The sequence below is a fragment of the Podarcis tiliguerta genome, assembly GCF_965153285.1.
Source record: "Podarcis tiliguerta genome assembly, chromosome: Z".
In the NCBI taxonomy this organism is placed as follows: Eukaryota; Metazoa; Chordata; class Lepidosauria; order Squamata; family Lacertidae; genus Podarcis; species Podarcis tiliguerta.
This window is the reverse complement of record NC_139553.1, coordinates 18323559-18335725: the sequence shown is the minus strand read 5'-3', so window position 1 is coordinate 18335725 and position 12167 is coordinate 18323559. Positions and strand designations below refer to the sequence as shown.

General features: G+C 48.7%; 1 protein-coding gene across 14 annotated transcripts in view; it reads right to left on the bottom strand.

The window, feature by feature from the left end:
* Positions 1–9827, bottom strand: part of SEC16A (SEC16 homolog A, endoplasmic reticulum export factor) — a 39202-nt gene extending 29375 nt beyond the window's left edge. For 7 of the 14 annotated variants that reach the window (XM_083423267.1, XM_083423278.1, XM_083423276.1 and 4 more), the window contains exons 1-2: positions 8896–9044; positions 668–4374 (exon numbers count right to left, since the gene is read on the bottom strand). In XM_083423267.1, coding sequence (XP_083279393.1) covers positions 668–4300 — 3633 coding nt within the window. In that variant the 5' untranslated portion in view covers positions 4301–4374; positions 8896–9044. Of the gene's footprint in view, positions 1–667; positions 4375–8895; positions 9047–9804 lie in introns of those variants that run through there. The other 7 variants (XM_083423279.1, XM_083423269.1, XM_083423273.1 and 4 more) reach the window with 4 other exon arrangements.
* Between the last annotated feature and the right edge of the window lie 2340 nt (positions 9828–12167).

The following is a 12167-nucleotide window of genomic DNA, read 5'->3' as shown; positions in this document are numbered from 1 at the left end:
ATTTCAAATTGCAAGTCAGGAGATTATGATTAAATATTAGGAAGAATTTTCTGATGGTGAGAGCTGTTAAGAATGTGGAATGAACTTTCTCAGAACTTTCTCCTTCATTGGAGTTTTTAAAACAGGTTGTATGTCCATCCATCAGGGATTCTTCAGCTGCGATTCCTGCATTACAGGGGGTGGACTAGATGAGCCTTGGGGTCCCTTGCAACTGTAGAATTCTATGTTTCTATATATGGAACTGCTTTTAATTGTTTTGATAGTTTTTTTGTTTAATGCTTGTAAATAACCCACCATGGGATCTGATGATAAAAAGGCAAGTAAGAAGTTTAATTCAATGAATGAATAAATGAATAACTAAATTATTTAGCTGTGATTCCTGCATTGCAGGGGGGTTGGACTAGATGATACTTGGGGAGGTCCCTCCCAACTCCACAATTCTGTGATTCTCAGCTGACATCTGTCCATCAGCTGTTCAGAAGAGAGAAACTGAGAGAAGGGGAAAGGAAGATTTTCAATGTGGAAGCAACCCCCCCTTTTTTTCACTAAGCCAGCCATTGCTTTTCCCCTGGGCTTCCGCTAACACGCCCACCCTCCCTACCACCTCACCACCCCACCTACAGCCAACCACAGAACGGCACAGAGGAAAAACAACCTGTGAGCCCACCTGGTAATAAAGGTGAGCAGTCCTGGGGTCCACTGGAGGGTATGGCGTCTGGTACGAAGGATAACTGTTGTAGGGGTGCCCATAGTAGTAGTAAGGGTTCTGTGGCTGGATGAAGGTGGTCTGGCTGGGGGTCTGAGAAGGCGGCGGGTGCTGCGGCTCATGCTGAGAGGGGATCCCGGCTGGCTGACCAGCCACTGTCACTGCATTAGCCTGGCTGGTGGCAGCCGGAGCACTCTGAGGTTGGCTCGACGACACCGGCTTGCTCTCCATGGACGCCTGAGCGTAGGTTACCAAACCCCCATCAGCCTCATAAGTCCTGTGGCCTGGGGGCTGCTGGGCAGAGCTGCTTCCAGGATGCACCTGGGGGTTGGACGGAGCATGGGGCTGCCCTGAGGATGCTGCCTGCTGCTGCTGCTGCAGGGGGGAAGTGCCACCCGGAGGCTGCACATCTTTTGTGACCTGCTGATAGAAATGCTGTGGATCCTGAACCTCATTCTCCCCTCGGCCAGGGTGACCAAACACCAGCCCACTGGAGAGTGACTGGTTATGCACCTGGGTGCAGCTGGTGGTGCTGCTTTGCTCCAGGGACTTTGCTACCGTGAAATCTAGCACTCTGGGAAGCTCCTGACTGCCTGAGTTCTTGGGACTGCTGTTCACAGGGCCCGTAGCGAGGGTCAGAGGGGTAGACGTCACACTGGAGGCATTAGCTCTAGACTTGCCAGACAAGTCTGAAGGAAGCCCTTCTGAAACACTAGCCTTTTGGCTTTCGGAAGCTAAGTTGAAGGTGCCTTCGGAGGCTGGGTGCATCAGTGAGGTGGAAGGTTTATTCGAGGACATTTCAGAAGTGCCGAGGGGATTTTGTAAAAAATTAGAATTTGACAGAGCAGCAGCAGAAACAGATGCCTGACCTGCAGGTCTGGGTTGCCCCAGAGGCATGGTTTCACTATGAGGGTTTCTGCTGGTGTGGAAGCCCAGCAGAGGCTTATTGCCACCCCCGGGATCTTTTGCCAAGTGGCTGCTTTCACTCTTGCTCAGCTGATCAGTGAGGGAGAAATTAACTGGCTGAGCCAAGCTGTAGCTTTGATTCGGCTGGGCGATCAGGACGGGCTGGTTCTGCAGAGCCTCTGTAGGTGGGGAGGAGAGGAGGCTTGCGTAACCCGAACTCGCCTGGGAGCGAAGAGCCTCTTCTTCCCCCAGTTTGGGAGGGTTTTCCAAGTTTTCGGAAGACACATTCCCAGCCAGGGATGGTGGGTGGGGGATGGACCCTGGTGAGAGGGACTGCTGGCCAGGCAAACCTTCCTCGGGTGGCTGGAGCACCTGGGCTGCCTGCTTGGTCGGCACCTGCACTGCTGGAGCAGCCGGGGCCAACAGCACATTCCCCCCAAAATTTGGCACCTCACTTTGGGCCCAGAGCGTAGTGGCTGGGCTCTCACATTTTTTCCTGTTTCCCTGGGCCCTGCCTGGCAGTTTCTTCTCAGGGACCGACTGCACGTTTTCCACCAAGGACCCACCGCTGGGTTGCAGAGGCCCTGCAGCACCACTCCCCAATGTGAGAGGCAAGGGGTAGTCCCGGGGCACGAAAAGGGTCTCCAGATTATCGGGAGGCTGCTCCAGGTTCCCCGGTGAGGCGACTGGGGTGGCCTGGCTCTTCTTGGCACTTGAAAGGCTCTCTCTCAGCTCGGCCACCATCTTCGCTTGGTCGGCCTCAGGGGGCTTGACCCCCAACCCATGCGACCTGACAGGCTCGAATGAACTGTTGGCGCTCGTCTGAAAGACCCCCATGGGCTTGGGGGGGCTTGGGGTGGGTGCATGGGACAGAGGGCCGCTGTGGTGGTAACTCTTGCCAGGGCTCTGCCTGCTACCATCCCCTCCCAAAGGGGAGGAATCAATCTGCTTGAAGAAGCCCATGGAGGAAGATGATGATGCCTCCTCCTCTGGGAGCTTCCCGCTCTCCTGCTGGATAAATGTGCCCAGCTCCTGTGGCTGAGATGCGCTGGGGAGACTCCACTGGCTCAGGCTGCTGTAGTTGGAGGAGACACTGTCAGACCGGATGGGGTGATCAGGCGCTTCAAGGTTTGGGCCTCTTTCCAGACGGCTGGTGGCGCTAGACTTTGGCAGTGATGGGCCTAGCAGTGAGGTGTACCTGGTCGGATCTGGGGCCACCCCGGGAGACAAACGACTCTGGTTTGTAGGCTCGCTCGGCAGGACTTCCTGGTTTGGAACGCACTCCAGGTTCTCAATGTTTTCGTACTGTGTGCTGACAGGCCCTCGAGCATCGGCAAGGCTGGCTTTGTCTTCAGAGAGGAAGGCTGCACTTTTGCCAGCCTGGGCATCAGGTGGCTCACAGGTGGCTCTGAAGGGATGCTGAGCTTCCAGGCCCTCAGCTGTGCTTGCCTGCATAGGAGAGAAAGACGCTGCCGGGATCTGCTGAGAGTGGAGGGGCTGGTAGTATGTGTGGCCCATTGTCTGTTGAAAAGTGTCAGCGCTGCTGCTGGCCTGCTCGGCTCCTTCTGATGAAAGGATTTCCTCATTCTCAGCCTCATCTCCTTTGAAAAACATGGAAACTGTACCTGAATCAGTATTGGTCGGGCACTGCCTGCTGGCCACTTCAGATGCACCTAGAGGTTCAGCTGAGGAGTCGTTTTCTTGAGTGGTGGGATTGCCAAGAGTGTAAGTTGTTTCAAGAGGTTGCAGGTAAAAGTGTTCTTGAGGGAGGTGGCCGGGCCAAGGGCACCCTGCTCCTGTGTTTTGCCAAGCAGTGTGATGGTGACCAGAGCTCTGGCTGGAAGTCATGCTGGAGACATCGCCATATGTCAATGGGGCCTGAGCAGCATTGTGAACGAGAGGCTGCTGCGGAGAATTCTGATGGGGCTCCATGTGGGGACCTGGCTGGGAAACACCAGCAGCAGACTGAGTTACAGCATAGTGGGTGTTTTGGGATGGTGGCTCTGGGTAGGGCGAATAAGTCTGGCCCTGAGGTGGCCCTGAGCTCCCTTGGGAGGGTTTCCACTGAGGCACAGTTTGCTGGGCAGGAGAGAAGAAAGACAAAGATGCTGACAGGGAAGCAGGGTTGCTTGGATTCCCACCAGCCTCCTGCCTGCTCAGAGGCCTGTCTGGCATAGGAGCCAACCCCTGGTGCCCGCTGACAGAATTTTCAAGAGCGATCCCCATGGAATGGTGCTGCCCCAGAGGGCTATGGGTACGCTTGCCAGGCTCAATGCTCGAAGGCGTTTCGGCACTGTTTGTGACTTGTGGAGCAAACAATGGCATGGGGGCTGCCACACTCGAAAATGCACTGTTTCCTCCAGGTTGAGAGGCAGGCGCTGCTGGGGAAAATGAGAGCAGACCATGAGGACTGTCTGCTGCATGTGGAGGAAACGCCGCTAGAGAAAAGTCTTGCGCAACAGGTGGATTGCCTCTGGGGTTGTTGCTGGCAGCAAACTGGGTGCCTTGTGGGGCTTGCTTGCCAAAGGCAAAGGGGTCTGTCACGGGTTGCACCGGGCCTGCGGCTGCGGAGACTGGCACGGTGGCCCGCTTGCCGAACGGATTGCTTCGCCAATACATGTTCTGTGATGTTGCCAGTGGAGGGGGCCCGCCTGCCCCAGTGGGGATGGTTTGTGGCGGAGGCTGCATGACAGATTCCTAGCTGAGTTGCTCAGGAGAATTACTGGAGGATGCTGTGGAACTGGCTTCACTTCATGCACTCACTGCAAAGGAGAGAGAGAGAGAGAGAGAGAGAGAGAGAGAAGACAAAGAGTTAAAGAGGCTTCCTACTTCATAAGAAGTGTGAACTAAACATTGCCAGAAGTCACCGTTATGATGGAGGGGGTGATCCTTTTGAGTGTTTACTGAAATACTGTCATCCAAAGAATTCGAGGAACAAGTCCAGTACAGGGTTATTTCCTATGCAAGATGATTTTTTGTTCATCTTGTTCATCACAATTAAAAATGCAAATGTTTACTCACGAATTATTATTTTTTTGGAATGTTTGTAAATATTTTAAAATGTGACAACTCAACAGGATGTTATTCTACCACATTAGACTTTAAGGGGAGAGGAAGGAAGGCACAGAAAATTCAACATGCCAATTTTAGCATGCTTGAAGAGTTGTTAACATCAACAAGTTCTGGAGAAACAAGGAAATCCTTCATTGCTACATTAATGTTTATGAAGTATAACATAATTTTTTAAAAAAGAAATATCCTGTTTCCAAAAGCTGAAAATTAATCATAGAAAAACAGAGTGGGAAGTTGTCCACATCATTAACTTGCATATATTATTTAAGTCCACATCATTGGCTTGCATATATTATTTAAGTTCATTTTTCATTTGCTGCCAATTAATTTTTTACTGTGAGAATCTGAAAATAGCTCTCCATTCACAGAAGGCTGAATTGAAAAGGAAGTCCATTGAAGCACATGCCTTATAGCCAGGTGCTCCCACTAAACAATTTCAAGTGCTACTCTATCAAGACAGAAGCCTTCTTAAAATGAAGAGGGTCTCATAATAAGCAAAACCCTGCTAAACGTCAGCCCTTTGGAAATGCAACCCTGCAGTGAGTGTTTACACCTAGCTTGGTAACTCACTGGAATCAAGGGGGCTACGTCCTGAAATTAGGGAGGCCCTGCTGCAAATGTGTAAACAGGCACTCTCCTCATCACCTCTAAGTTTCTGTGCAAGCAACTTGGTGGGGTGTATTAATCATAAAAAAGAGGTCCAACTAAACAGTGGCCCTCCAGATGTTGAGGGATGACCTCCACACACACAGCATCCCTGATCATGGTTGCTTCAATTGTGCTTGAACAACAACAATGCTCCCCCACTTTAGAAAAGCCTTGCTTTCTTCCTCTCATTTTAGGCCACAGTGTTGTACCAAACAACTAATCTTGGCATGTGAAGCCTGGAAAGCTAGTAAACATGACAGTGGGCTTTCCTAGGCTTACTTTCATGGCTGCCCTGAGGTTTTAGATCAGAACCAAAATCTTTCATCTGAAATGCACTGCACTATTACGTGTTCCTAGAACCCCAAAGCAAGGGGGCCCCAGTCTTTCTGGAAAGCTAAGAAGTTGTTGTGATCACTGCAAAATGCCTATTTCAGAGAAGAAAAAATGGATATTGCTTAGAACTCCCCCACCCTCAAACAGGTATGCACACAACAAAACAGGTAACCCTTCCAACCAAAGAGAAAGGCAAAACTCCCTCCATTTTTAAAATGAAAAAGAATGGGATCTGTGGATCTTGATGGGAGTCACAGGGGTGTCTGAAGATGAGCTTGGAATTTCTCCAGCTCTGAACAATCTTCCAAGAAAGGCAGAATAGCATCACCCTTTCTGATAAGCTTCTCCAATACAAACTCCCCCTGGGATATTTTGTTTAAGTATGACCTAGTTTAATTTTTATTAAAAGGGAGACATTCAGAGTGCCAAATCAAGAGTTCTGAGTGGGGAGGAGGGACTACATGTGGATCAAATGCCCACGTACAGTATGACTTGGCGGCAGTGCAGATTGAAAGGATTCTGGCCTGGATAGCTCAGTCGGTTAGAGCGTGGTGCTGGTAACACAAAGGTTGCAGGTCCAATCCCCATATGGGACAGCTGTATATTCCTGCATTGCAGAGGTTCTGACTATGATCCTCAGGGCTCCTTCCTCTATGAGTCTATGACTGCAATTGATCTACACTGGACATGATGAGCTCCACTTTATTCTGCCCTACTTAGGCTTGATCTGAAGTTCCAGGTCCAGTTTTGGGCACTCACTTCCTTTAAGATTTCTAAATGAGAGAAATAGTCAACAGCATGCAAAGATAAGTTTTGAGGAACTTGGAATGTTTACTCAACAGAAGAAAAGACTGTTAGACGGAATTACAGTGCTCTTTAAACCCCTGAAGGGCCATTATATAGAAGGGGGAAATGACTTGTTCCCTGCTGCCATAGAGGACAGGACTAAATTACTTAGAAGTAATGGGTTTAAGTTCTAGGAAGAGAGAAAATCCAGTCCAATGTCAGAAGAAGCTTTTTGACAGCAAGAGAAGCTGGAACAATGGAACCAATAATTGAGGGGAGGGGAGGATGCCTTCAGGTAGAGTCTGGGCCGCCATCGGGGGTGGGGGTGGGGGGGGTGGGCTCTGGATTTCATGGAACATACTACCCTATTTGTAAGGCACCATTGCATAAAGTACAATGCAGATGCAGATGCCTTCAGGAAAGGCCACTCGATTTAGTTTTGGCTTTTAAAAGCAACACCTTCATGTCTTTATGGAGTTCACAACATCCATGTTTGTTTGCTTTTTGGTGTGTGTGTGCGTGTGTGTGTGCACGCACACCGCCTTAAAACACACAAAGTTTTAAAGCAATATTTACAAAGCTTTCAAAGACTTGCTTTTTTGATTGAAGAAAATAAGATTTTATTCTTTACAACACATGTTAAACACTTCATCCAGTGTCATACTTGAATTAAACCCAGTGCACAAGCTGCAAGGAAATCACAGTTGCAAAGGTCAAATCAGATTCAGGAGATATCCTTTAATTGGACCAATTCATTTGGTTAGCTGTGTGGGGCTGTGATAGTGAATGAAGTCGAGAAATGTGAGATTTTAGAAATGAGTGTTTGGACTTTCAGGCCTTGGCTTCAAGCCAACTCATCCAAAAATCTCCCTTTAAGCAAAATCAGGGCTGTTATTAACCACAAGTTGTAAAAGGCTGGGATGCTTCCTGGCTCAAAGGAAAGGCAGCTAGAAATTCCCAGGCAAACTGAATATGCTACCTGTCTATTCACCTCATCTGACCACTAAACCAATCTCCAGGATTTCAAATAGGAGCTTCTCCCAACCTTACCTTCTGTCTGCAAGGGAGATCCACTACTCTATAACACGCCCCCCTCCTGCAACTCTTAACCACACTCACAGACAAACACCCTTTTTATCACTGCCAATAATTGTTTTGAGTGACTCAGAATGTGGGATTAAGATATAGACCAACAAAGCAGTCCTGATGTTTTTACACTGCACTCCTGGATTGGCTCCCTTTTTCTCAGCACCTGTTTTTTCTCCCTGTAGGATGATGAGCAGAAACTCAACAGGTGATGCCATCTCTCACTGGAAAGAGTATGAGTTGCACAAGTTTCAGGTAGGTAGCTGTGTTGGTCTGACGCAGTTGGCCAAGTGTTTGGCAGGACATTTCCATATATTTCCTGTGCAAAAATTTCCTTAGTGGTGCAAATCAGATCTCACAGTTATGTTCAGATATCCTTCTTCAGAGTCCACAGCCATCTATTAAGGGGGAGGGTGCCTGCAGCAGAAGTCAAAATCTTGACCGGCTGTGGCTCAGTGGTAGAACACCTGCCTTATGCCAGGTTCAGTTCCTGGCATCTCCACATAGGGTTAGGAATGGCCTCTGAACATGAAACCCTGGAGAATAGCTGCTGCCAATCCGTGTAGACAATACTGAGTTAGAAAGATCAAGGGTCTGACTCAGTTCCCAGTGTTCCTATAAGGTTCATGTCAGGCCAAGTTTATATTCTTTTAGACTTCAGGTGAAAATCCTTTAAACTTTCCCAAACCACTTAGTTAACTTTGGTTAGCCTGTTCTAAGTTATATATAGCTTCTCACACTCATGGGTGTCCTGAATTGCCACTAGGTGACCTTCTACATGCAAAGCAACTGTTCTACCTGGTGATCTGAAGCCTTTCCCAATCTACCTTCTACCTAGTCACTTCACTTGACTCATGTAGCTCAGCACTGTCAACATGGAGCGGCAGCAGCACTGGAGAGCCTCAGACTCACAGGACGTTCCTAGCCTCACCATAGGAGCCTGTCCCTGCAAATCACAGGCTCTAACCACTGAGCTACATCCTCCCCTTAGAATAATGTTCGGGTCCTCGTGGTTATGAATAGAAGGGCTGAATTAAACAAGAATACCATCATATTTAACTTAGCACGAGTGGGGGCCGAACTTGGGCCCCTCCTGCGTGCATGCAAGAGAAGTCACAACCTCGCCCTGAGAGGCTGATTTATTTCTCGTGAAGAAAGCCCACCCGCGACCGCCGCATCCTCATCCTTATAACCTTTTCCTTCACCACAATAGCATGCGACGGATAGAAGAGAGGGTGGGAGAAAGGAAGGGCCTGCCAGGTAGACTGCCGCTGAGCCTGGAGGCTCCACCTTTATCCCCTCACCGGCCTACTCCGCCCTCTCCTTCCTACGCCTCCGACACCCCCGGGGGGACTCACCTGCTTACCGATCGCTCAGCAGTAGCACAAGCAGCGCCAACCGGCTTTAACGGTGCCTCGGTGACAGGCAGGCAGATCCAAAAGCACCAAACGCCGCCGCCATCTTGGAACATCCGGCAGCGCAGACGTGTCACGTACGCCCCTAACCATGCGTGTGACGCCATCACGGCCCCCCGCCCCCCCTTTGGCCGGCTCCTACACAAGGTAGAGATGCATGTAGACTTACGAAAAGGGATGACTTTAGACTCGTGCACGATTTCACTTCCGAGTTCACTTGCGAAGGTTTTTCTTTCTTTTTTTTTTACTCCGCGCCCCTTTTGCTCCCTAAGAGCCACGAAGACTGGAAACTTTGGCTGCCTGAAATGCCTTGCATTTAAATCATATTTCCAAGCCACCCCGCAAAGGATCGTGGGAATTGCAGCTTGCTTAAAAGTGCTAAAACTGTAGCTCTGAGGTGTGGTGAACTACAGTTCCCAGGATTCTTTCGAGGGAAGAATCGCTATGTACATTACAAAGATGTCTGCAAACGTGACATGAAGGTTGGCAACATCAATCTCGCCGTGCGTGAATCCCTTGCAGATGATCACAGTGCCTGGATCCACAGCAGTGCTCAAAGGAGGAATGACTGCTAGGAGTTGCACAGAGAGAAGAATCGCCATGGTGCAGCTGTAACAGCGAAACCGGGTACCTTCATCTGCCCCAGATGCAACAAAACATCTCTCTCCCATATCAGTCTCTACAGCCACATAAGGAGCTGTAACCTTCCAACAGCTTAACAGCTTATCTTAAACTCCCAAAAGCACATGATCTCCCGAGACAGAGGTATGCTAACAACGTACAGGTGCCCTTTCTTGGGTGGGTTAGAATCGGCGGAATCGATCCATAGAAGTTGGGATTCAGAGCGCCTACCTGCCATCTGTGTTTGTGTTCCGGTGGGAGGAAACAGGAATTGAAGGGTGGGCATGCTGCTCCTTATTTTCTTAGCTCTACGGTTTCGTCCGCCGTCAGTAATTCGTTGCTCGGCGTTTCCGTCCTCCGCCCCCAATCAATGAGTCAGTTAAAGGAGAGGCCACGGCGATCCCTTTAAGGAAGTTCGAAACTCTCCGGAGGGAGGAGGTGGAAAGAGCCAAAATCATTCCCCGGCTTTTCAGCTCGGAATCTTTAGTGCGTAGAGTAGGCTGGCTAAGAGCCCCACCGTGCCTCTGAGCATGCACAGAGTTCCCTCGCCCTACACGCATTTCTTGAGCTTGTGAGACCCGCAGGGAAGGACGCTCATCCCCCCCCCACTTTATTACACTTTCTTTTTATTTAGTTTTAAATTCTTCGCAGAATTCTCCGCAAAAGTTTTGCAACCCAAATTTAATTTACATGAAGAAGATGCCTGGAAATATTTTGAAGGTCAGGGTGGAGGCTCAAGCCATTTGTGCTAAAATGCTAACCAAATCTGCATCTGCATCCACACTGAATAATAATAATAATAATAATAATTTATTATTTGTACCCCGCCCATCTGACTGTGTTGCCCCAGCCACTCTGAGCGGTTTCCAGCAAATATAAAAGCATAACAAAACATTAAATATGAAAAGCTTCCCTATACAAGGCTGCCTTCAGATATCTTCTAAAAGTTGTATAGTTCTTGATGGAAAAAGGTAAAAGGTGGATCTAGACGGATCCTCATGAATTCATATGATTTTTTCATTCAAATTAAATAAAATCACCATGATACTGTAGACCATGTCTTACTCTGTAGACAGCATAAAAAAATCACACATCCACTGTTTCGCAGGGGCGCAAAAACATGGTTAAAAAACACGGATCCTCATGATTTTTGCACTAGATCAGGCCAAAGTCACCATCAGATCAAACATCATGGCCATGGGCACAGCATCCACCACAAAAATCACGCATCCACGGGTTCCTGGCCTTGTTGTTTAGTCGTTTAGTCGTGTCCAACTCTTCTTGACCGCATGGACCAGAGCACGCCTGGCACTCCTGTCTTCCACTGCCTCCCACAGTTTGGTCAGACTCATGTTTGTAGCTTCGAGAACACTGTCCAACCATCTCGTCCTCTGTCGTCCCTTTCTCCTTGTGCCCTCCATCTTTCCCAACATCAGGGACTTTTCCAGGGAGTCTTCTCTTCTCATGAGGTGGCCAAAGTATTGGAGCCTCAGCTTCACAATCTGTCCTTCCAGTGAGCACTCACGGATGATTTCCTTAAGAATGGAGAGGTTTGATCTTCTTGCAGTCTGTGGGACTCTCAAGAGTCTCCTCCAGCACCATAATTCAAAAGCATCAATTCTTCGGCGATCAGCCTTCTTTATGGTCCAGCTTTCACTTCCATACATCACTACTGGGAAAACCATGGCTTTAACTATACGGACCTTTGTTGGTAAGGTGATGTCTCTGCTTTTTAAGATGCTGTCTAGGTTTGCCATCGCCTTTCTCCCAAGGAGCAGGCGTCTTTTAACTTTGTTACTGCTGTCACCATCTGCAGTGATCATGGATCCCACGAAAGTTAAATCTCTCACTGCCTCCATTTCTTCCCCTTCTATTTGCCAGGAGGTGATGGGACCAGTGGCCATGATCTTCGTTTTTTTGATGTTGAGCTTCAGATCATATCTTGCGCTCTCCTCTTTCACCCTCATTAAAAGGTTCTTTAATTCCTCATCACTTTCTGCCATCAAGGTTGTGTCATCTGCATATCTGAGGTTGTTGATATTTCTTCTGGCGATCTTAATTCTGGCTAGGGATTCATCCAGCCCAGCCTTTCGCATGATGAATTCTGCATATAAGTTAAATAAGCAGGGAGACAATATGCAGCCTTGCCGTACTCCTTTCCCAATTTTGAACCAATCAGTTGTTCCATATCCAGTTCTAACTGTAGCTTCTTGTCCCACATAGAGATTTCTCAGGAGACAGATGAGGTGATCAGGCACTACCATTTCTTTAAGAACTTGCCATAGTTTGCTGGATATGATGTGTGATTTGGCTGTGGGTTTAGGGTGGCTCAATGCAAAAAGCATGAGAATCTATGAGGACCCGTGCTTCAAAACCATGTTTTTGGGCCATGGTATGAGCAGGAAGCCGTGGATCCAAGTTTTTTGTGGTGCAGGCTGTGCCCCTGGACATGATGTGTGATTTGATGGTGATTTTGGGTTGGCCCAATGCAAAAAGCGTGAGGATCCATGACGACCCATGCTTCAAAACCACGCTTTTGGGCCATGGAGTGGTCAGGAAGCAGTGGATCCAAATTTTGTGTGGTGCAGGCTGTT